The following is a 25,385-nucleotide window of genomic DNA, read 5'->3' as shown; positions in this document are numbered from 1 at the left end:
AGCACAGTGTGGGGCCCTTGGAGTTTTCTTCTGGTCCAAGCCCCCAGGATAGATGTCTGAGTTCCATGGAGCAAACTGGATGTCAAATAATTCGAGATGAGTCGCTTCATGAAAAGCTTAGCAAAAACACCTTGAACCCCAAGAGAGTCAAAACCAAAAATGAAGAAGAAAGATTCTCCCACACTTGATCCCAGAGCATCAAGTTGTTTTGAAATGAGTGACTCGGGTGATGCTCCTGGGAGAATCTGTGATGGCACAGCCACATGGCAGCAGGCACTGGGTGCCCTGTGTTCAGCAATCCCAGGAGAAGGCCACAGAAAGGAATCCAGAACGGAAGAGGAGAGGTAAATAAAGATTAGTGCATTTCATAAAAACAGTTCTTAGATAGAGCCCAAAGCCCCAGTGGTACCGAGTTTTACTTCCAAATTTGAGGAGAGGTGGACATAAGGGAAAGCTTTAAGGAATGACAGCTGAACAGATGAGATGGACCTTGTGAGATGTGTGGGATGTTTGCATGCAGCCATGATGGAACAGAGGGGAGTGACCAGATGGACAGGGTGGTGTGCAGAAAGTTCTGGACACAGGAGTGGAGGTGGCCATCTTTTAGGGTGCCGTGTGCACCAAAGACAGTCAGAGACAAGGTAAGAACAGCAGGCGCGTCCAGGTTACAGATGCTGGACATCCTCTGAAGATACCAGGGAGCCAATTAAAAGACAAGATACAAAACCCCAATTCCATTTCCTTGGTAAGCCACAGATCCCGAACAATTTCCAAAATTGATCACGATTCCTACAATCACCTGTAAAAAAGCAAGTAGGATAGCTCTTATGATTTCAGTGTAGAACCCTGTAGTCTGTCAAGGATTATGTTACCACATGATAGATTTGAGTACAAATTAAGAATTAAGAAATGTGCTATGAAATTTCTTAACTTTTTGATTAAGGTGTATGTAAGAGTCTACGGTTTCACAAAATATTTCAATGCACTAGCAGAAAGAATCCACCCCTGACATTCCTTGGAATGGCAGTAGAGGTAACAAATTTAATCTATACAAACTGAAATCCATACATAAAGTGCAAGTTAAAGTTACATTGTATGTTGGTAAGTTTGCAGAAATAAGTAAATAAACGTCTTTACTAAGGTCTTTTCTGTAACTTTCATGATGAAATTCAGTTCTATTTCTTAGGTACCTTAAAAAATTACATTGAAAAGTTAAAAAATATTGGTAAGAAAGTTAAGACCTCACAAAAACATCTTATATCGTGATGCTATGTAATAAAATAAATTGTTAGGGGCTGTAAGTATAGCTTAATGGTATGATGCTTGCCTAATATACACAAGGCTTGGGATTTGATCCCCAGCATTGCAAAGAGAGAGGGGGGGAAAGAGAGAGAAAGAGAGAGAGAGAGAGAGAGAGAGAGAGAGAATTAAATTCATAGCAAATAATGTGTTTTTATAATATTTCAGGTATTTGAAGTATAGAAGGATTCACTGGAAATACTTGATGATTTTGAAATATTGGAATATAATGCTACTAGAGTATTTCAGAATAGGAAAAGTAAAGAAGTTTTATGTCTCTGAATTCATAATGCTTATTTTATCCTTCACGTTACTCCTTACAGCCAATGACATCAAAGAAAGGAACTCAGACTTGGGTGGTCACACTTAGATGCATCACAGTGTGTGATTATGTAACCCTTGTCTGACTTTTAAAAGTGAAGGCAGCACACGCCCACCCTGGTTGTCTTGTGGCGTGGAGTGGTGCCTCACCCTCCTGGAATGATGCGTGTTCATGTGCACATAAATATTCCTCATGTTCTATAATTGCATAAAGCGCATCTTATAGAGAACATTTCCTCCAAGGGTCTTATGCAATGTTCTATGAAAACAAGCCTTCTCTAGGTGTGAGTCACGGTCTCTAAGAAAAAGCTGTCCTTGTAAATGATTCCAATGCTTATAAAACAAAGGAAGGGAAGAGAAAAACCATGACTTCCCTCCAAAGGGGAAGACGAACCAAATGAACTGGGGAATACCATTTCATTTCCTCTTATTTTCTGGTTTTGTGATAGTAATACTTTTAAAAGTTCATTATTTCATCAAGAGTAGAAAGTCTAATGAACTTTAATCTCTTTCCATGCACAGGTGGTCAAATGGTGATCATAAAATTCCAAAAGGCACGATCATAAAATCAATGTACTCACTTTTGTTCTGTTTTATTGGCCTCAGGTTTCCCGATGGGCGTTTTATATTCTACATTTGAAATTTCTGCAACTCTCCTTGGCATATCTCTGGTATTTTGATACAATACCAAGGAATTTTATTAAATTTAATTTTCCTAAAGTTATCTAAATTCCCAAGCACAAACAAACATATTTTCTCCCTTTGTTGAATTATCTCTTCAGGTTCTTTCCCCTGATAACCCACACAACCACACAAAAAAAGGACTGATGAATCACAGGGCCCCTCAACACACGGTCGGTGACAAGCAGTAGCCTTGAACTCATTTCATTGCTTTCTCAATCGTTGCTACTGTGTACTTTAAATTCTCTTAACAACTTCTAAAACAATATTTGACAGAACATACCTAATCTGCTATTTAGTTAAGTTTGGGGACTGTGAATAAGGATCACACGGAGCACTTTGCGAAACAGCTTTCAGTCGGACCTCTGATCCAATGCACGCGAAGCTCTCGGACACGGTCCTTCCAATACCTAGCATTTGGGCTCCTTGGGGTGCCGAGGTGCAGAGATCAGGATTCTCATCTGCTTCTCGTCCCGAGCTCTGGGTACAGCTTGCCTTTCCATCAGCCTCTGGTCTGTGCCTCGCTCTGATCGATGCCTAGGAGTAAAAGGACCCCTAACTGCCCGACAGCTGCGTGCGCAAAGCCCGCCGCAGCCTCGCCTTCCGCGGAGGAGACGAGCCCGGCTCACCCTCGGATGGACCTGAGGGATTTGAAGCTCTGCCTCAGTTTGTTCAGCAGCATCTCCCGGAAGTGATCTCCCAGGAGAAAGTAGAAGACGGGGTTGACGGCGCTGTTGAGGAAGGCCAGCGGGCGCGTCAGGATGTACAGGCAGCTGACCACCACCTGCGCGCAGAGGTCCTGCCGCCAGCCGCCCAGGCGCCAGGCGATCCGCACGTTGCGCATGACGTGGTAGGGCGTGAAGAGCACGGAGAAGACCCCCAGGGCCAGGAGGACCAGGTGGAGGGGCCTCTCCAGCGGCAGCGCGGTGCTCAGCTGCCTGCTCCTCTGCCTCAGGAAGACGGCGATCTTGTAGGAGAAGAAGCACATCACGGAGAGAGGAGCCAGGAAGCCCACCAGGGTCAGGCACAGGCTGTAGATGAGGTTGTACTGAGGGTCCCCCGAGCTGGCGTAGTCGGTGCAGCTCGTGCCCCCCTCGGTCGTGACGGGGTTGATCACGGGAAGGATGGGCAGCAGTTCTAAGGTGACCAAGACCCAAATCCCCAAGGAGGCCAAGACGGCGAACTCCCGCTTCTGCAGGAGGTGTTCCCGGAAGGGAAACTTCATGAGCATGTATCGGTCGATGCTGATGAAGGTGAGGAACAGGATGCTGGTGTAGAGGTTGGCGTGCAGCACGTACCGGTTGCTCACGCAGAGCACCTCGCCGTACAACCAGGTTTCCTTGGCGTAGCTCCTCATCAGCATGGGCAGGGTGCACAGGAAGGCCAGGTCGGAGATGGAGAGGTTGAAAAGGTAGATGTTGCTGCTGTTCCAGTTCTTCAGACAGAAGAGGTAGCCGAACACCACAGTGGTGTTCCCAAGGATTCCCACGATGAACTCGATGCCGTAGAAGATGGGAAGGTAGTACTTTTCCAAGGCAGACTCCACCTCCAGCCAGTTCTTGCAGGTTGAATTCCACGCCTAAAGACGAAGAAGCAAGGGTGAAGCACTAGAATGTGACCACGGACAAGACTGCGCAAGGTAATGAAATAACGCTGGAGAGTAGGCGACCTCAGCAAGGTGCGCATGGACACAGCGCCATGGGAATGTATATGTGTGCTAGTATGTTAATTCAACCAACGTTTGTGGAGTGACTGAACTACGTGTGAGGAATAATAGCTGTGAGCTGAGCAAAGTTCCTATCTCGGTGTTCATCCTCTTGGGAAAAATCAGGAAATAGCCAGGTGTGGGGGGCGAACTCCTGAAATTCCAGGAGATTCGGAGGCTAAGGCAGGAGGATCATGATTTCAAAGCCAGTCTCAGCAACTTAGTGAGGCCCTAAGCAATTCAATGAAACCCTGATTCTAAATAAAATATAAAAAGGGCTGGGGATGTGGCTCAGTGGGCAAGGTGGTTTTCCAGTACCAAAATAAATAAGTAAATAAAAATTTTAAAAGTTAGAAAGCCAGGAAATAAATAAATGGCATCATATAATAATAGAGGCTATGAATAAAAATGAGGAAGGGTAAAAATTTTAGAGTGCTTTGGGGTAGAGAGTGGCAGTGAGCTATGTTTACATGTGATAGTCAGGGACTGCCTCTGTCTGAGATTACATTTACACAGAAATGTCTATGGAGAGGGAAAGAGCCATTTCCACAGCTGGGGGAAGAGCATGTGCAAAGTCCCTGAGGAAGTCCAAGGCAGAGTGTGGTAGAGAAGTGGAAAGGAGAGTCAAATTTGCTTTGTTTCTAGAACCTACCATACTCCCCAGCACATCGTCATTGTCCAACAGACTCTGCTGAGTTAAACTGAAGTGAACCATAACCTAGAGAAGGAAAAAGGGATTGTTAGACTTCCAATCTACAACTTCAAGTTTTAAATAAAATATTTTAGATTTTAAAATGCAAACCTGAAAATCATAGTAATAGCAATGGTGTCCACTGTTTGCTGAGAGCTGACAGGGTGCCAGGCACCGAGCGCTCCACTTTCCAAGGATTATCTCGTTTAATACTCATAAGGATGTCATGAAGGAGAGACTCTTGCTCTTTTCATCTTACACATAATTTCTCTGGTGCTTATAAAATCACATCTCTGCTCCTGTAGTCAAACCCTGCGGCTACAGCAGTGTACATTACAGTGGGTAATTATAAATGAGAGAAATGCTTTCTTCACAGTTCTGAAGAGTGGGAAGTCCCAGGTCCAGGTGAGAGCAGATTCAGTGTCTGGTGAGTGACCGGTTGCTCTTTGCTCCCAAGAGGGTGCCTCTCGCTGCTGGCAGCAGGGGCAGGAGACAGCCCCCTTGACCTGATCTTGTTTACCAGGCAGAGGCCTCGTGACTTAACTGTTGCCCGAAGCCTCTACCTCTTACCCCTGTTAGGTTCCAACGTGTGTATCTTGTGAAGACCCGATACTCAGACCCCAGCACTGTTGAGGTCATATCCTAGTGGAGATCTTTGCAGCGATACCTTCTGAATATGGGCCATGGAAACAGCGATCTCATTCATCTAGACCTCAGACATCTTGCTAACTCATCGTTTCGTCCCTGGTCAGAAAACCAGATTGTGGTTGGGTAAGGTATTTCAAGAACTGGAGTTATCTGAAAAATGATAAGGAATTTCAAGAATTTGAGTTATGTGAATAATGTGAAGGATTGCCACTATTCAATATTAAATCCTCCTTATTTCTAGTGAGGAAAGCCAGGTTCAGTTTGCCTAAAAAAAAAAACTCCTTGTGGAATGGGTTTCTGAGTTTCAGTGGGGATCAAATGATTCCTTCAATACAGAATTTGGGTAAGTAAAGCAAAATAACAGATGCATCTGAACTGCTTTAATCAAGCAGCGTCAAACATTCGGTAGCATCTTCTACCACGGAGCCATCTGGAAGAGTGGCTGGTGTGAGTTTCGAATTCAGGTGGTTTACCTGAAGATTGCTGGTGTGACATGAGGAGGAGGTGAGCCTGGGAGGCCCTGGGCACACGCAGCACCTGCAGGTATCCGCTAAGAACTTAAAAAAGACTCCTTTAAAATCGGGAGCTACTGACGGGGGTCCAGGCCTCTCCAAAAAAGGGGAAAGGCCTGATGGAGATTTTGATTGGACTGAAGACTGCGTGAAGAGGTGACCTGCCATCCCCTGGACTGGGCAGGGGGCCGTCCTCCTTGAACCTCTGGATCTATATAAACCCCTAGGCAATAGGCAGTCCTGGGCGTCCCTCTCTTGGGACCCCTCCCTCTTTGGGAGCTCTGTTTTCTCTCCGTTACTCAGATAAATCCTGTTACTTTTCCCTCACCCTTGTGCCTGTGGATTCATTATTAAAATTCATGAGAAAAAGCGCCCACCTGCAGGCTCCCTGCTACAGTATTTGGAGTGTTTGATTTACGGAAACAAGTCAGGGCATTGTAGGGGCTCCAGGGCTTGCTCCAGGTCTGGCCCATCCTCACGCTCTCCACACCCAGATGCTGTCCCTGTCCTGGCTCCCCGGACTTCCTGTCCCTCTCGGGTGTATCTTTTCCATCGGTGTCAAGCGCTGCTGTGGGATCCGTCTGCAGGAGCAGGTGTGGGTGACTTCCTAGGTTGCACGTGTTCCCCCTTCTCCTAGCTCGGTGACTGGAGAGACCCGTCTTACCAAGAGTGTTGACATCCTGACGCCACCTTCTTTCACCCTGCTCCACCCTGGCTTCTCGCCCACCACTCCTCCATAACAGCCTCCACACCACCAGTGCCACGCACAGCTTCGCTGGCCTCCGATCGGATTCTCAGCCGCCTCTCACAACCCGACTGGTGAAAGCACTCTTCTTTGCTACCTCTGTCCACCACAGCACCCTGACTTTCCGTAGCTCACTCCGGCTCTTCTTCACAGGCTCTTCTGTGGCTCAACTGTAAATGCCGAGTTCAAGCCTCAGCTCTGGGGTCCTTTGTCTGCGTTTGGCCTCGATGATCTCATCCACTTTCGAGCTTCCAAGACCATCCATCCATCCTTCAATAACTCTAGATTTACAACCCAGCTCAGACCTATTTTATAAGCTCTGGCTTTTATTCTTATTGTCATTGATTATTTCTTACCAACATATCTGCCTTTAGAAACTCTATGCTAAGTGATATTGGCCCCAAAACAGACATGAAGACCAATGATACAGAATAGAAAACAGACAAACCCCATAAATACAGTTATCTCATGCTGGACAAAGGCACATTGGAGAAAAGATAGCCTCTTCAACAAATGGTGCTGGGAAAACTGGAAATCCATGTGCAGTAAAATTTAATTAAACCCCTATTTCTCACCTTCAACAAAAATCACCTCAAAGTGGATCAAGGACCTAGGAATTAGACCAGAGACCCTACGCCTACTAGAAGAAAGAGTAGACCCAAATTTCTATCACGTTGGTTAGGAACTGACTTCCTCAATAAGACTCCTAAAGTACAAAAAGTAAAATCAAGAATCAATAAACAGGATAGAATCAAACTAAAAATCTTTTTCACAGCAAGCCATCAAGAACACGATGAAAGAGCCTACAGAACAGGATAAAAGCTTCTCCATCTGCACCTCAGATAGAGCATCAATCTCCAGAAAATATTCAAAAAGCTTAACAATGACAAAAAAAGACCCAATCCGTAAGTGGGCAAAGGAACTGAACAGACACTTCACAGCAGAAAAAATACGATCGGTCAACAACAATATATAAAAAAGTATATGAAAAAATGTCCAACATTTCTAGCAATTAGGAAACCTCAGATTAAGACTACTCAAATTACATCTCACTCCAGTCAGCATGGCAGTTGTCAAGAATACAAGTAACAATAAATGTAGACGAGGATGTGGGGAAAAGGCTCACTCATACATTGCTGGTGGGACTGCAAGTTGGTGCAACCACTCTGGAAAGCAATATGAAGATACCTCAGAAAACTTGGAAAGGAACTACTATTTGACCCAGTTATCTACTCCTCGGTATATACCTAAAGGACTTAAAATCAGCCTACTACAATGATACAACCACATCAACGTTCATACCAGCTCAATTCACATAGCTAAGCTATGGAACCAACCTAGGTGCCCTTCAACAGAAGAACGGATAAAGAAAATGTGGTCTATATATACAATGGAATATTACTCAGCCATAAAGAATAAAATTATAGCATTTGCTGGTAAATGGATGGTGCTGCAGTATATCGTGCTAAGTGAAATAAGCCAATCCCCAAAAAACAAAGGCTTAATTGTTCTCTTCGATGTGTGGATGCTAACACACAATAAAGGGGATGGGTGGGAGGGGAAAATAGAAGTTCATTGGATTAGACAAAGGGGAATGAAGGGAATTGGGGGATGGAAGTGGGGAAGACAGTAGCGTGAACTGGACATCACTTCCCTACATTCACATATGAACACACGACCAGTGAAACTCTGCATCATGTACAACTACGAGAATGGGAAGTTGTACTCCATGTATGTACAATATGTCAGAATGCACTCCATTGTCACGTGTGACTAAAAGAACAAACAAACAGAAAAGAAATCCCATGCTAAGGCCTTCCTCTTCCCTACCAGGGCTGCGGAATTTCCACTACCACAGTAGAATGGGCTACCTACTGGGTGTGCACCACCGAGCTCCAAGCAACGTTCCCAAAGTCATCGTCACTTAACTCCAGTAACCAGTCAGCTTCACACTGCTGACTGTCATTTCCGGATGCTTCTCAGGTCCACGGCTGCACCACACGCCTCCATCCCCGTTCCAGCCCAGGCCTGTCCTCTGCCTTGGGTCATGTCACATGATCTCCTCGCCTTTTCTCTGGCCCTTTTCCATCCACCTTTGCTACCACAGCCACACAAACCTGAGCACACAGTCGCATTGCTCTCAGACCTAAGCCCTCCAACAACTTTCCACAGCCTGAGGACTGAAGTCCGGACCTTTAGTGGGGACCTCACATGGTGGCCTGCTCCTGGGTGCCTGCCGCTCAGCCTGCCTTAGCTCTCCGTGTTCATCTCTCCTCCTGCCTGCCCTTGAGCACTCAGAGAGTGGTCCAGGGAGGTCTCTGTCTGACGCTTCTGTGACATCCTCCATCCTCCACACAGCCTTCTGTGAGGCCTTGGTTCAACTGGATTTCCGGGAACTAGCTCTCTAACGCCGGTCTCCGCCAGCCCCTCCCATCTCAGGTGGTCCTGGCCTGTTGAACTTCCCAGCATTTCTTGCAACTTTGTTTTACGCATTGTGTATCTTCTACATCTGGCCCAGTGACTAGCAGATAGTAGGTGGTCAGAAAATGCTTGTTGAGTGAAGAGATGACTGTAAACATCTGACTGTTTGTTGACCAGGGAGTTTTATAAATAGCTACCCCAAAGTCAGAGAAGCACTAAGTCCACAAAACTGAGCCCAAAATTGTTCTATATCATTACAAACTATGATATTATGTATAATATGAATGATGTTAGAAATTGGAAACTGTAGTACCAATAGCTATGGTTTTGACATTTATAGAAAATTTAATGTATGCCTTCTAGGATCTATTGAACAAATTAAGGCATTTAATTAAGAATTCACACCTGAAATTAAGAAACACACAAAGTCTAAAAGGATTTGCACCAAAGAGTAGTTTCATTCCTAGCAGTGAGATTCCAAATAGCTTTTTCCTGTCCTTTCTCCTTTTAGTCTAGCAGATATATATATATATATATATATATATATATATATATATATATATTTTTTTTTTTTTTTTACTAAACATCATGTATTTGGTGATATTAAAAGTTTTTAATTCTTGGAAATAGAGTGGAAGGGCAAGGAACTTCCTTTCATAGTTAAGGTGCTTTGTGTTTTAGGTCAGTGTTCGTTTTCACCACCCTCCATTCGTCCACTGCCGTTTTCGGTTCCCAGAAGCACTCTCTCCCCGTGTCTATGACATGACCATCTGTTTCCCTCCGGCCTCCGTTTGCAGACTCATTTGTGACTAATCCTTCCTTGCCCAAGTTTTACATGCTAAAAAGTCCGAAGGCTCAGTTTGGATCCCTTTGTTATCTGGGGAGTACTCAAAAAGCTGGTGTGCACACTTAAAATGGAAATTGAGGCAATAGAAAGTTCCCTGGAGACGAGAAGTTGGGGAGTTTCAGGTCTGGACTTCCTTTTCCAGTCATAACCAGGTCATATTTCTGCCTAGTAAGTGCTGGCTTTTGTCAGGAGTTTATGCAACTTACGTGCCGCAGAGGGTTTGGATGGTCATGAATGGAAACTGTGTCCATGAGGACAGGTGGGACTTGAAGCCAGATTGCCACCGACCACCCCTCAGGCAAGTTAGAGACCTGGTAGAAAGGGTGACAAGCTCTTCCGCTTCCCAGAGAAGCAAAGAGATCGGAAGCTGAGGGAGTTAGCAGGGACAGAAGACGTCAGGGCTGGAACGAGGAAATGAGTGACTGCACTCCTTCCCTCCTTTCCTCCATCCACCCATACCTTTCTGTTGCTTTCAAAGAGTGGTTGCTTCATTTAAACAAACAAACAAACAAACAAACAAAACTTAAAAATGCATGTAAAACTAATTGGAATAAATAAAATTTTTAAAAATTTTTAAAATGTATGTATGAAATACCTATCAATTGTATAATACCCCATAGATGCATATAGGCAAAAATAAGGGGAAAAAAATCTTTAAACCAATCATGTGCAATATTAGGGTACCCTTCTACACTTTAATGTTTATTTGAATTTGTATTTATAATAATGAGATGATGTTTTTAAATGATGTTTCATAATTCACTTCTTTGATACATTTGTTTAATACTGGAAGGTTTTTGCTAAGTCCATTATATTCATAGATTATGGTTTTATAAAGGCAGGTTATCCAATACTTGCAGGCCAATTCATCTTCACAAGGAACCACAATTCTCTTCCAAACTGCGTAATATCTGTATGTGTGTTTTTAATGTGGCCATCACAAATGAAGAAATTGGGGAAGTAAGCTGTTCCTTTAAATAAAACTCCCTACCAAAAGGGAAATTCTGTCATAAAACATTATTAGTCTCTTCTACTATCTAGCGGTTGTAGTCTTGATGATAGGAAATGGAAGTAGTGATAAGTAGCTTTATAACTGATTTGTATGAATTCTTTTAACAGATCTTTTTCTTTAAAAAGTATTGGCCATTAAAGTCTTAGTCTAATTAGCTAAAATATGTATCTAAACCTGATAGAATTAATACACTACAAGCAATGTCTAACTTGGTCACATAAATAAATCAATAATACTCATTTTTGAATTTGGGATATTTCTTTCACTTTAAATATATTCATCCTTTTGGAAACATACATTTTTAATGACTAAATTTTAAACATATATATTAGATAGTTTCTTTGACTTTAAATTATTTTCTTATAACCATCAAAATAAAACACAGAACATTTGTGGAATTTTAATTTTTTTCTGCTCCAATAAGGCAAATTTACAATTTGAATGAAAATATATATTCACACTTAAAAATATCCAATAACTTAATTGGTGACTTAATTGTCGTATATTCCATAAGTTACACCAGAAACTAAATTATCAAAAAGTTATAGAATGGCATCAGATAGTACATGTATTAATTTCTTTACAAATATACTTCAAATAGATAGAATAGCAATGATTTTTGTAACATTTCATTTTCTTCACTAAGTTATAGTCTTGAATTATCGTATTACATATAAATGCTAAATTTAGCTTTTAAAATACCTTAACATTCCATCTGATACTTTGTTTTCTAAGCATGAAAATATACATGATAGATTGTTTCATTTGATTTAGGATCTGTAATTTTTTTCTGTAAATTATTTTATGACAGAATTTCCCTTTTGGTAGGGAGTTTTATTTAAAGGAACAGCTTACTTCCCCAATTTCTTCAATTGTGATGGCCACATTAAAAACACACATACAAATATTACGCAGTTTGGAAGAGAATTGTGGTTCCTTGTGAAGATGAATTGGCCTGCAAGTATTGGATAACCTGCCTTTATAAAACCATAATCTATGAATATAATGGACTTAGCAAAAACCTTCCAGTATTAAACAAATGTATCAAAGAAGTGAATTATGAAACATCATTTAAAAACATCATCTCATTATTATAAATACAAATTCAAATAAACATTAAAGTGTAGAAGGGTACCCTAATATTACACATGATTGGTTTAAAGATTTTTTTTCCCCTTATTTTTGCCTATATGCATCTATGGGGTATTATACAATTGATAGGTATTTCATACATACATTTTAAAATTTTTTAAAAATTTTATTTATTCCAATTAGTTTTACATGCATTTTTAAGTTTTTTTTTGTTTGTTTGTTTGTTTAAATGAAGCAACCACTCTTTGAAAGCAACAGAAAGGTATGGGTGGATGGAGGAAAGTGAATTCAATTACTAATTTTTGTTGGAATGTAACAGAGATGTTAGTAAATCAAATAAACTTTCCAAATAAGTAAACAGCCTTTGGCAGTTAAACAAGACATTTAATTTTGTGAAAACACAGCGAGCGCTTCCCTTTCCTTCCTTCTCCTGGCTGTTCCCACTTGAGCACATCCCCTGAACACGACCTGAACCTCCGCAGCTCACAGGCAGATTTTTCCAGAAGCCCCTGCAGCAGCCTGCCGGGCTCTCAAGTGGGAGCCAGGAGACAGAGCAGCTTACCGTTCTGCTGGCGCCCTCTCCCCGGACAGATCCTCCGCCAGCTGTGGGGACAGCTTCTGACCCTGTGCTGTGCAGCCAGACATGCTTAGTGGGATCTCATTTGCATATCATGCAGCCAAGATTAATAATTCAAAAGCCAGGGATAACTTATGCAGTCAGACCTCCAAGTCAGAGACACATGCAGGGAAATTTCTGCAGAGCAGAGACGTGAAACAAAGGACTCATTTTGCAGAGAACACATTTATCAAACAGATTTGAACACTGTTGAAATGGTTTTCTCCACTACCCAAACTGCAGAGATGCATTCCTTATTTTCATATTTATTTGTGGATTCAAACAATGAGGAATGGTAAACACTTTATGTTGGGTATACAATTACATCTGGTTTTCCTTCAATTTTCAAATTTTTGGTGAATGCTAGGTTGGGCATGCAATAACTAAGCTACTGTTCTAAACGATTTTGAGGGAGCTATAAAACTGAAACTTTGAAGCAACGGGAGATACATCCTGTCAGCGTACTAGCAGAGGGATCCTAGGGCTTTTTTATCTTTTCCATTTTACATGCTGCGATTAAGTTCAAGAGCCACGTTAAACATGCATCAGGTGGCTAGGGATTAGCGAGAGAGGTGCTGTAAAAGCCACCTCCAGTTTATCATCCCAATCGAGGCCTGACTAGCACCAGGAGCTCAGCGCCTCCATACCAGACAGGAAGCACACCTGGCTTTTCCTGAGGATCATTTAGATTTATGTTCAAGTAAACACTCCGTCTGCTTGCTCCAAAGCTTGGGGATTGTGCGGAGGAAGTGTGCCGGCAGTAGAATTCAATCTGAGCCCATGTGAGCTGATCAGCAGGTGTTCTCAAGGAAGCCTCCTTAGGTCTCCTCCTAGCCAGGGATTCCCCCATCCGCAGCCCCTACGAGCCTTACACTGAGAACCCTCAAAAAACGAAAATATCAATGTTCTTTAAATAAATATATGTAAATATACTTAAAATCATAGACATGTACTATATACAAATGTGTTCACATGTGTATAAATATTTATGTCTAAAATATGTTTATTTATCTGAAAAAATGTGTCTTTAACTTGTTGAGTTTTGTGATAGCCAGGCATTGTTCTGAATACCTGTATGTGCATTAAATGCTTAAAGTATGCCTCTGAAATTGTTATTCATTTTTTTTTTTTTTTCATTTTACAGATTGAAAAACTGAGTCTCAGAGAGGTCCTTAACTTTCCTAGGGTCACAGAATCAGTAAGGGTGACTGAAGGTTAAGCCTCTGCACGTCCATTCTAAAAGCAGCGGCTGATCACTGTCCCCCATGATAATAAATGGCTTTCCCCTTGATGTATCCAGTAAGTTCTGGGGACTCATGACAGGCACTTTTCTAGTTTTAAATGGAGAAAGGCTAAGATATTATTTCTGTCTGTGAATAGCCGTTGTCAGTGCTGTTAATTCTAGACATAGACCAACACAGAGGAGCAAAGGCCCGAGGTGTATTTCCCAGGTTTCTGCCACCCACCGTCCCTCGCCATGGGGAGGCGGGAGTGGCCCAGAGCTTCCTCTTCTTCTCCCCACCTCCCGACTACCACAGAGTGGTCTGCACTTCTCCTTTTTCAAAGGCCAGCCATCCAGACTTGAAGCTGCTGGCCTGCGTCCCTGGCAGGTCCACTTTGCCAAGGGCCCTTCCCCCAGGACACTCGCACGCGAGAAGGAGAGTGCTTCAGGAGGAAGCTTGGGAGACATCTCCAGCAGTCCCAGTGTTTTCCGTTCTTCTTAAAGACTTGGGAGACATCTCCATACTTCGGGTCCTTCTGCACACAAGACGATCAGCAGAGGGAGCTGGCAGGGCTGAGGCCCCAGGAGCAGGGCTGCTGTCCTCGCCTGACCCTGCAGCCTCACCAGGTCTCGCGCCCAGAGGGGTCACACACTTAATCTAATGCTTTATGTCACATCTGTATTTGAAATTCTTCATAATTTTGTAACAAACGGCCCCATACTTTCTTTTTGCCCTGGGTTCTGCAAATTCCGTTGCCAGTTCTGCCTGCAGAAGTACAAATGTCATAGGAAATGACTGCAAATAGCCAAGTGAGTCTCAAGGAGAGACAGGGTTTGGGTTTTGCTCTTTTCTTTTTAGAAACAACTTAACTTACTGAGGTTGGCTGCTTGAGGAGCAAGGGAAGTTGAGGGGCAGTGGAGTTGCAGGAAAGCTGGTTCTCCGAGAGGCAGTGCGAGGCAGGAGCTGCAGCCTGGGTCCCAGCAGGCCTTCCAGCTCCTCCTGGTCTTGGTGTCTTATCTCTGCAGAGGGATAAGAGGGACTCTCAGGCGGCTCTTCTGTGTTTGGTAGAAGCGCCTGGCACGTATGTCCCTAGGTGTGTGGACGCATCTACTTTGCTTTATGGAAGTTGGCTATTATGGCAATTCACAACAGATGAGAAGACTGTTCTCAAGTGATAATTCAACTCAATGTCATCAATGTTAGAACACTGTCTGTCCTGGGACATTCACCTAAAATGACCTTATTAAAAGTCAGCATGAGCGAAAAGACCTGGGAGTCATTGTCCTGGCCTTGCCTTTTACTAGTTATGGGATCTTTAAAAAAAAAAATCACATAATTTAATTTCCATGTTTGGAAGATGGGGATAACGATCCCTACGCTTACAATGTTCATCCCAAAACTTACAATGTTCATCGTCTGAAGTGCGATGGGCTGGGAATACAAACCCGGAGCATGATCAGGAAATTCTGTGGGAAAACAATGGGAAAGACAACCAAAATGTTAATTAAATCTACTACCACTACTTATTAACTTCCACTAGCTTCTTTTGAACACCTATTCTATGCACTAATTTCTTTAATAGCTGCAAGAATTTAACACACTTCATGATGTTAATGTGATTAGGATATTCAGGGGAGGAACCTGAGGCCCAACAAAGATTGAGTAAATTATCCACCATTACACAGCCAGTGACCGGGCCGTTACTAGAGGCCTTGCTTGCTTGATTCTTCAACCTAAGCTTTTGAACATTATTCTGCCTCCCCCAGGGTAAAGGGGAATATTAAGACAAAACCAAAGACCACTGATATTGAATAATTTGACCTTAAATATGGCAATTTTATGTGGTTTAATCTAAAAAAGTAAGTTTAAAAGAAGTACCATATTTTATTTATTGACTATAAGATTTATTGGTTATCAAATTTGATTATTCTAAAAAGAATACAGTATTTGAGGCAAAAAACCAGTCTCAGAAATAAACAGTGAGAGTGTCTCCAGGAAGCTTGTGCCAGCCAGCGGCTCCCCCCAGCCAGGGGCGCCTTCCACCGCACGAGTGGTCTGTGGGGAGGGCAATCTGTGTGGGGGCCACACTGACCTTGAGAAATCCCCAGCGGGGCACAGGGAGGACCTCAGTCCATTCAAGGAATGTCCTCCACAGTCGGAGGGAAATAAGGACTCACAACTCTAAGGCATTTGGAACCTGGGCCACTGAGGAGGGTACTGCAGAGGTGTCGTGCCGCTGGGCAGAACCAAGCCTTCCGGGTTGTTCCTCTTTCCAAACATGATTCATGAAGGGAAAAGACGAAAGAGAACAGCAAAGGGAAAGTACTCGAGGGGTGGTTTGTGGTTGTCTCTCAGTCGCCAGGAGCTAGAAATCATGTGAATTTTATGAACTAAATTTCCTCTCCCAAGGAGTGTAGACTATTCCACATGCACATTCAAGCTGAGGCAAAGGAATCTACTTCCTCTAACAATCGAACTCCTTAAGTTACATTTGTAATGCAAGATTTTACATTAGTTTTTCTTATCATGCAATTGAGAAAAATGTGTCCTATTAGTAGTGCTTTAACTAATATATATATATCTGTATAACTACAATATATATATATTATATATATATATAATATATAATATATATATACACTTTTATATATGTATATATACACATATATGTATCTATATATAAAATATATATACACTTTATATATATATAATATACATATAATATATATATACACTTTTTATATATGTATATATACATATATAATATATGTATATATACATATATAATATATATATATATACTTTTCTGCTGAATGAAAACACATTAAAATGTGACTGTGTGCAATGGTGCACGCCTGTAATCCCAGCAACTTGGGAGGCTGAGGCAGGAGGATTGTGAGTTCAAAACCAGCCTCAGCAACTTAACAAGGCTCTAAGCAACTTAGTGAGACCCTGTCTCAAAATACAAAAAATAAAAAGGGCCGGGGATGAGGTTCAGTGGGTTAGTGCCCCTGGGTTCTATTCCCCATAACCACCCCTCCAAAAAAAAAAAATCAAGTTCCTTGAAATATTAATAGTTTACCCAGAAACACAGCAAAATCACCTTTTATCTTTTAGTTTATTCCCAAATTTTAACAGCTACATGATTTTTTTAATGATTCATGTGATAACTTATTCATAAATTCTTCTCTGTAAAAATACTGTTGTTTGCTTCCCTAATAAAAATTGAGATATATAAAATACAAGCATTTATATGAAAGATGGAGAGAAATTTCATTTTTAGCCACTGATTATGGTATAATCTTTTTGATCAAGAGATTTTCTGAAATATTGAAATAATGTTCACTTACTAATTGGTTAGTCAACTACCAGTTTCTTCCAGTTCACATTTACTGTACTTTTTAATAAATTTACTTGATCCATGTAACAGTTGGCATTAATTATGAGAACAAAAGTCAGCTTGCTGGTTGTTCTGATGGACATACCGTAAAGATACTTTCAATCTGCTCCTAATTAACCATTTTTTACCTTGCTTGCTCAAATATATAATATGCTCCCTGAATAAAGAACAAATCGGTCTGGTTGAATCTCACCAAACATTTTAGTAATAGAACTGAGGTTTTCAGAATTCCCAGGAGAACAGGGATCATGCTCACTAAGTGAGCTAAGTGCTTCCTGATTGTGTTACGGATTCAATAAAGTAAATGATGCGTCCCCTTAAGATCTTTGGTGGCATGATTCTCTTGTCTTAGAATCTTTACCTTTACAACATACTCATTAATGTGATTACTGCATTTAAAGTTACATTTTATCCTGATTTATTACACTGCAAAACTAATAAAATTTGACTTCAGAGTAGGTCGATATTAGTAATGAACTAAGTGAAGAATTTTCACACTCTACCAACTAAGACAATTATAATCAAATCCTATAAATAATTACAAAAATGCACCACTTGCCACCTTTTAAAATACCTCCTCCACCCTGTAGGAATTATTATGTCTATAAGTAGTATTCTTTTTGCATTAACCTAATATTAAATTCTAACATCACTTGTATTATTTATAAGAATTCTTGCTTGAAGTTGGATGTGGAGAAGTGCTTAGAAGCCATTGCATGGAGCTCCTAAGGATGAGGAGGTGGCACTCAGTGGTTAGGTAGGAAACTACGGGGGACATGGACCTTGGGAACCGTGGGGGAGGCCCTGAGCATGAGGGGCGGAAGCACCATCTCACGGGAGAGGACATGGCAGGCGCCCTTCTGAGAGCCCACTCTGCATCCCTCTTCCTGCTGGGAGAGGAGCCCCTCTCTCTTCCATCCCTAGACCAGGGTCTGCCGTGTCCACCTTCATCATCAACAAGGAGGCACGGTGGCCAGCTTGAGAGAGGGTGTCCCAGCGTGATCGGTGTAACAACCCAGGGCAGACAGGACCTTCTCACTGTCGAAGGAACTCGAAGCATGAAAGCTTATGCCCAGAGACCTCTCCGTCTACAGAAAACTTCTTTCACCCTGACCAGACGGAAAGGTGACAGGCATTCCATGTCTTTTTCCGTGGGCATAGCCTGTAACGCCCAATCTCCTTGCACTCTTTTTAAATAAAATTGACCTGTTTCCTTCATTCTACCATTTCTCGGTCCTTTGTCCAACATCTTTAAAAGATACGTGTGTATATCAACCGGGAACCAAACATGGTGAAAAGCTGATTTGTGGCAGAAATTAGAATAGAGAGAAAATGAAATTTTTAAAAATTGGATTAAATTTAAAAATTAAATTAAAAATTTTCCAGTGAATTAGAGTTTTGATTGTTCAAGATCAAGCACTGGGAGAGGAAGAAAAGAAGCCGAGATTGGAACAAAGCCATGGGGGATGTTTCTCCTATCTCCTGATTTCTGCCTCATTGCTGTGACTCAGATGCCAATGCTGCCTGAATATCTCACATCCCACCTTCTTTCAATAACTGAAGAGCAAGGTTTGATTGCCTGCTATGTTCAAGTCATGTGGGAAATAGAAGGCAAGTTAGGCATAAAACTTGACCTCAAAGAATGTAGGAACTCTTTACACTCAAATCCTTTTAAAATCCTCAACAAATTCTTATCACACAGAAAACTTCTCTGCATCCCATGTCACTTGCACTAGTCTCTAACGTGCTGTTGGGATCCTAGAAGACTGAGTTGACGCAGACTCTGTGGGCTACCTAGCCTTTCCCTAACCCTAGCTGACAGTACCCCTTCAGTTGAGGCTGAATGGGAAATCACCTCATCTGTGACCCTGAGCACTTCACACGGTCACCTGAGCCTGGACTCACATCGACGCAGTGCACTGGTGGGCTGAGCTGTAGGTGGCAAAGGAGGGCCTACGGCTGCCTCCCTCAGGTCCAGCAGGTGTTCCCAGCGGGCAGGCCATGGCTTCTGCTGTGCCCAAGCCTAACATGCTTCTCACCACGGTGCCCCAGGAACCTGCCCATTAAAGGTGCCTGCCTTGGCTTCAATATAAGGATCTTTCATGTGAACTTGAATTTTCTGTCCCATAGGAAAACTTTGTAAAGGGCACCAGGAGCCTGTTCCCCAATCCCCTGCCATTTTTTCTGCCCATTCCTGATCCCTTATTGTCTGTTCACCTTCTGGTTGTGGTCTGACCACAGCTGACACATGGACTAGTTTGCTTAGCCTGGCTTCAATGGCTTTATTGTATCTAAACATTTTTGTTATAAACTGCTTCAAACTCACTTTGCAAAATATCAAGATCTAAGCGCTGTGAGTTAATGTTTCAGTGACTATTCTGAAAGACCTGTGTGGTCTTACTCCAGACTCACATGGTGTCCGATTCAGCTCAGAGCACCCAGGCGTCGGGTGTCGGTGGATTCAGAAGGTAACATGGTGAAGTGGCCGCAGTTCATTTTGGGAATATGTGCATTTGTGACTCAAGGAAGGACCTTGTTCATTGGTGGTTTCTTACATAAGTCTCCTCCAACAGCAGGGGGAATACACAAAGAGAACGGGGGGAGGTGGGGAGACCAAATTCCCAAATATTGCTTCCTGAAGAAAGGAAGCCCCGCCCTTTGGAATGTCTGTGGTGGGAATGCTGGAAAGTGTCGTCTCAAAGACCACCCGTGTGCGCTCGGGAAGGGAACCAGGAAGCAAAGTACAGCATGGGCAGGGAGTGGGCCGGAATCCTAGAACCCAGGCGCACAGAGCAGGGCTGACTAGGAATGTCTGCAAGTTTTGACAGGCGTGCGGAGTGCAGAGGCCCACCAGCAAGAACCTACGGGAAGAACAGGTCCTTCGCCTACAGTAAGAGCAATAAAGTCACTGCCGATGGAGAACTTAGCCCATTTCAAGGAATTTGCCCTACTTTTCTCTGAACTGGATCGGTTGCACATTTATTTTAATTTAGACAGACGGCTGCTTCCATTAACCTTATAGCTGCTGTGCTATCTACACAGATGGAAAAGACAGTGCCAGAATTTACACACATTTTGTTAATTCTAGTTCACCCACTGTGCCTTTAAGAAATTGCTACTATTTGCCAATCAAAATTTCTAAAGCTCATTTATATGTGTTCTGTAAAAAAGTTCTAAATTTTCAGACAAAATTTTATGTTTTACTTTTTAGTCATAGTGAAGTTAAAAAATTGTAAAATTATATTTTTTTCTGGGAGAAAAGTCAGGAGTGTGACATCTGAGTAATAAAGAAGAAACAAAGTATCAATTGTACAATTGCATGGAAAAGGGGAAGGAGCACATTATAAGTGCTGAGGAAAGACTAATGGGAGTTTCCATCTAACTGTGGCAAAGAAGCAAATAGCAGGAATATTGCTCACAAACATATTCCAATTCATATAGGAGGAAGTGAGTTTGTGTCTCACACTTTCTGGCTCCGTGCACTGTGATGTTTTCAATTAAACATTTATGTAAGGTAATCGTACAATCCCATGTGATTGTAAGAAACGAAACAAGAGCGATCTCCCGTGTTCTTCCTCTGAGTTCCCCAGTGCTGAGGAACTGCAAAGCCCTAGCCCCACACACATCGCAACTGGGACTTTGACATTGATGCACTCATTTCCTTCACCACGAGGATCCCTTTGCCACCCTTTTGCCACCCCAACCCCTTCTTAAATACCAGTCACCCCTGGTCCTTTCTCCTCCTCTAGAGTTTCATCATTCTGAAATGTGGCCTGCACGGATTCGTGCAGTACTCAGCCATCTAGGAAAGGCTTCCTTCAGTCTTCGTGATTCCCTGGAGATTCCAGGTTGCCGCATGTGTCAACAGGGCTGGTTGTGTGCTCAGTGTTTTAGGAATCGTCCAGCTGTTTTCCACTGTGGTGGCTCCTGTTTTTATTTCTTCCAGCAGTGTATAATGATCCATGCTTCTCTACGTTCTCTCCAGTCTGGGGTGTTGCTGCCATTTTTACTTTACCTACTCTGACAGGTATTTAATGATGCCTTGTGGTGGACTGAGTTTGCACTCTTCTAATGGTTAGTAATGCCAAACATGTCTCATGTGCTTATTTTCCATTTGCATATCTTTTTGCATGAATACTGTTCATGGACTTTTCCCATATTTGCATCGGACTACAATGTTGTTTGTTTACTCTGGAGTGTGGAGAGTTCTTCATGTATCCTGGGTGCTCGTCCTTGGTTGTGAGTGTTTTCTCCCCGTCCGGAACAGTAATGCACCTGTGCTGCTCCCATGGGGTCCTGGCTGACACTGCTGGGGTGGCCTTGCTACCACCGGGTATGGTGCAAGTCCTGATGCTGCACCGTGGTCTCTGACACCCCTCTGACAGGGAAAGGGAGGTGCCTTGTAACTGCCCAGTGGAAATCAAAGTCCTGGTCCCTCCTTGATCTTCTCCGACACAGGATGGCAGGAGCCTTGGGGTGCCTCGGTGCATCTTGGCAGATGTGGACGCCTGGGCTCCTTCCTGCTCAGCCCTTGCCGGTGTGGCGGAGGCCCGCAGTGATTTCTGTGGCGATCGGTTCAATTAGGGTGGTCGCCGTCTGTAGGTCTTACTAGGGCGCCCTCTTCCTGTCCCTCTGGCAAGGAAGAGCAGACTTTCGCTGGGTTCTTTTGTTGTTGTGCCCATTGGTCTCACTGGGTTTTCAGTTTTCTTAGTTCCAAGTGTGGCATATCTGAGACAAAAAGAAAACCGAGGGCCGTCACCGAGATGCTCCTTCCTTGGGCACCGAAGGTCCCAGCTTGCTACGCTCTGCAGTCCGTCTCTCAGCATCTCTGCTGTCTAGACAGCGCGTCCAGGGCTTTAGTTGCACTTAGTGAGAGAAGTTGACTCCATGTTTCTGGAAACAGGACTCCTGATGCCGTGATTTAAATTTAAAAATTTACATTATTTTTCTAAAAATAGGAATAAGTCACTGTTATTTTATGTAGCTATATGCAGTGACTGCTTCAGTCTTAGAAATAAAAAAAAAATACTGCCCGATAGACTTTTGTAAATGTTGCTACATAAATAAAAAAGCAGAGATGTAATTGAGAAGAGAAATGGTTTTTAAATTACTTGGAGAAACCTCAATGCGTAGGTTAAGTACATTTTAGTTAAGCATTATAAGTAGATTTTATTTAAGCATTATATTTGCTCCCACATTATGTTATAATCTGTCTAAAAAGCACATTAAAAAGTTTCTAAAATATGCCAATGCAACAAGAAAGTTGTTCTGGATATAAAAAGGTTCAAATATCTTTTCACCTTTAATTACAACATTTATCTTTTTCCAAGAATCATTTGGAGGAAAAATTAAAAATGTGAGTTAGAAAGTTAGTTCTTGATGAGGATGCTGAGAAAAAAAATGGAAATTTTAGTTGTATTTTAAGTAATGAAACTTCTTGTGCCACTAAAAAATAGTTTCTTTCATATTATGAAATGATACAGAATTTCTTTCATTGTATTTGTATCCCAGGAATTTCTAGAGGAAACGTGTATGCATACTCTAAATCATGTGAGTTAAATAGTAAAAGAAATGTATGCATGAGCGTTGGAGTACTGGAGGGTGGTCCCTCCCCGCTCCTCCTCCCTGAAGCACCCTGGCCCCGTGGCACCCTCCCTAGCTGTCCTTCACGGCCTCCCCAAGACAGAAGGAGATCACATTCTTTGTCCATGTAACACCTTTAATTAGAAGACAGCATATCCCCTCACTCCTGACTACAATAATTTCATTTTTAAAAATCTTGATACAGAGAGATTGAAACAGCCTATCTAGGCCTACAGGGAGAGAAAACTCTGAAATAAATGTTGAGTGTGGATTTATTCTGTTACTCCTTGCTGTCACACATTTATCAGCTAAACACAGAAGAATAAAATACCTTTACAACGAGAACACATGACTCATTTTTAGAATCATTGAGTCCGAGGGGTAATGATTCTGTTTCAATGCCTTTTAGGAGCTAAGTGATAAATGACTGGATATTGCATCTCCTGCTCACATTATGAAATTTAAGAGCATTATTTATGTCATCGCATAAATAATTGCTGCACAAGCCTCAGAGGGAAACTGCCTGTGCACATCTTGATTTGCACCTGTCTAGAGTAAAGTCACGCATGGCTGTGCGTGCAGTCATCCCAGCACATGAGACATTCTCTTGATGGTCTTTATTGTACCCACATCATTCATATGACTGCTCTCACATTTCTGCCAGTTTAATGTGCTTCATTTCAAACTGCACAAGTGTTGTGAAGAGAAAGAAATGAAATGTAAAAGGAGTTGTCTTGATAACTTGGACCATAAAAGCTTTACAAGTGCCTTGTGGAGCTGACTGAAGTAAACTAAGAAAAGTCTGTTGCACCTTGTGCTTACGAAGGTGCCCACGGAAGAGGGGGACGTGTCCCTCAGAAATGCTTCTTTGCAGCTGGGTGTGGTGGTGCACAGGTGTAATGCCAGCAAATCAGGTGACTGAGCAGGAGGATCACAAATCTGAGGCCAGCCTCAGGAGACCCTGTCTCAATAAAATGTAAAAAGGGCTGGGGATGGAGCTCGGTGGTACAGCGCCCAGGTCTGGGAAGAAAGTTCTGCTCCTGTATGTACAAGGAATGTGTCCTGGCACAATCTTAGGGAGTCAGAATAACAGGGGCCTTAGGACCAACTCTTCCTCTGAAGGTCTAAACGGAGCCCATCCCAAGTCTCACAGCTTCCGGAACGGAAGCAATCCCTGCCTCTGGAACGGCCTGCTGCGACATTCTTGAAAGCATACCGGGGCCAAGAGCTTTGTGTCTCCAACCTCCCCACCATGGGTCAGGCCAGTCTTGTGATAACAGGTGGCAGCAGCATGGATCGCTGCCCACCGACCTGGTCATGGCCTTGCAAAAGTGATGTTAGGCGATATTTTAATACCAAACAGAGGAACTTCAGACCTACAGTAAACGAGCAAGCTGTTTTGAAATAGCTAATTATCACTCCTCTGAAGCAATGTTTCCGCCTCTATGCACAGAAGTCGCCACACACTTCCTGGGTACCAGGGGTCAAGCCTCACATGGCCAAGTGCTTTTCCAGTTTGGGAGTACAGTTAATTATGCTAAACAGACCGGACTTATTCTGTAATGCATGTTTTCGACCTGAATATTTCCTCTGAGATTTAAAAATCCCTGAGAGATCATGTTACAGGCTAAAAATTGCATCTTAATAACATCTATGGTGAAAATTCACTGAGGACTGTAATTTTGAATATGCAGTATTGGGATATCTTTTTAAGTTTTTCTTAACAATGGCATTCACACAGTTTCATGGATATATTATTTGCTTGAATTTTTTATTTCTCTATTTTTTTTCCCCAAAGTTTACTTTCTTGTGTTTCACAGTTGCTATGCCCCCGTGTACTGTGAGAGCTCTTCCTTGACCTCGTATGTCTTGAAATCCCACAGCTGACAACTCTGTGATATTTTCATTCCAGGGACATGAACTCTGTGGCTAGTCTCACCCTCTCGAATCTGAGTTCCAAGTAAGGCAAAGCAGGGTGGCTTGCTGAACTATGTGAGCCAAAGATCCGCATGGTAGAATGACTACTTGTATTTGACAACATCCTTAGAAATAAGTGTGATTTGCAACAAACTTGTCTTTGTATGATAAATTGCTGCATATTATCCACCCCTTTCCATAAACAGATAAATTGAAAAGTGCTACCTCCTACATATACTTGGTAACAAAGAGATAAATTAGTGACATGTTTAAATTATCCTTGTTATGGTTTAGTATCATACCAATTGTCCCTGGGGAAGGACAGATAAGACAACAGGAAAAAAAAAAAAAAAAGCCTGCTTTAAAAATGTCACTTAAAAGCATATTTTCTTGAAATTCCATTGCTACTTAGGAACTAGAGAGGAAGTGCCCCAAGGACACAGTGAGACTTTACTGGGAGCCCCCATCTCCCTCACCTTTCCTCAAAGACTAATTGATGTGTGGAAGACTAAATACAGGACTCAGAAAAATGCAAAATCCTCATGTGGATCTTGGTTCCTAAGCGCACTCTGCTTCAGGTCCTTTGATGTGTGGTCTCTACCAAACTCCATGGGCCCTTCGTTACTCATGCCTGCAGAGCAAAAGCCGAAGAGTCTGCTTAGTGATGAGACT

At 42.5% G+C, this 25,385-nt stretch overlaps 1 protein-coding gene across 1 annotated transcript; it reads right to left on the bottom strand.

Annotated features, from left to right (window-relative positions):
- Nucleotides 1-1,702: 1,702 nt before the first annotated feature.
- Sucnr1 (succinate receptor 1) lies at nucleotides 1,703-12,615 on the bottom strand. The gene is made up of 3 exons (XM_047565161.1): nucleotides 12,537-12,615; nucleotides 4,659-4,724; nucleotides 1,703-3,880 (listed from the first exon to the last, which is right to left on the bottom strand). Exons 2-3 carry the CDS (start codon nucleotides 4,719-4,721, stop codon nucleotides 2,927-2,929), a joined length of 1,017 nt encoding a protein of 338 aa, XP_047421117.1. The 5' UTR covers nucleotides 4,722-4,724; nucleotides 12,537-12,615; the 3' UTR covers nucleotides 1,703-2,926.
- Nucleotides 12,616-25,385: the final 12,770 nt, after the last annotated feature.

The sequence above is a fragment of the Sciurus carolinensis genome, chromosome 9 (assembly GCF_902686445.1).
Source record: "Sciurus carolinensis chromosome 9, mSciCar1.2, whole genome shotgun sequence".
NCBI lineage: Eukaryota > Metazoa > Chordata > Mammalia > Rodentia > Sciuridae > Sciurus > Sciurus carolinensis.
The sequence above is the reverse complement of the archived record's forward strand: the minus strand, read 5'-3'. Positions and strand labels throughout refer to the sequence as shown.

Coding starts and splice junctions, on each gene's coding strand:
- Sucnr1 (XM_047565161.1), bottom strand. CDS start 4,721: ATGGTTCACTTCAGTTTAACTCAGCAGAGTCTGTTGGACAATGACGAT. Junction 3,881..4,658: donor ACGATGTGCTGGGGAGTATG/GTAGGTTCTAGA, acceptor CTTCGTCTTTAG/GCGTGGAATTCAACCTGCAA.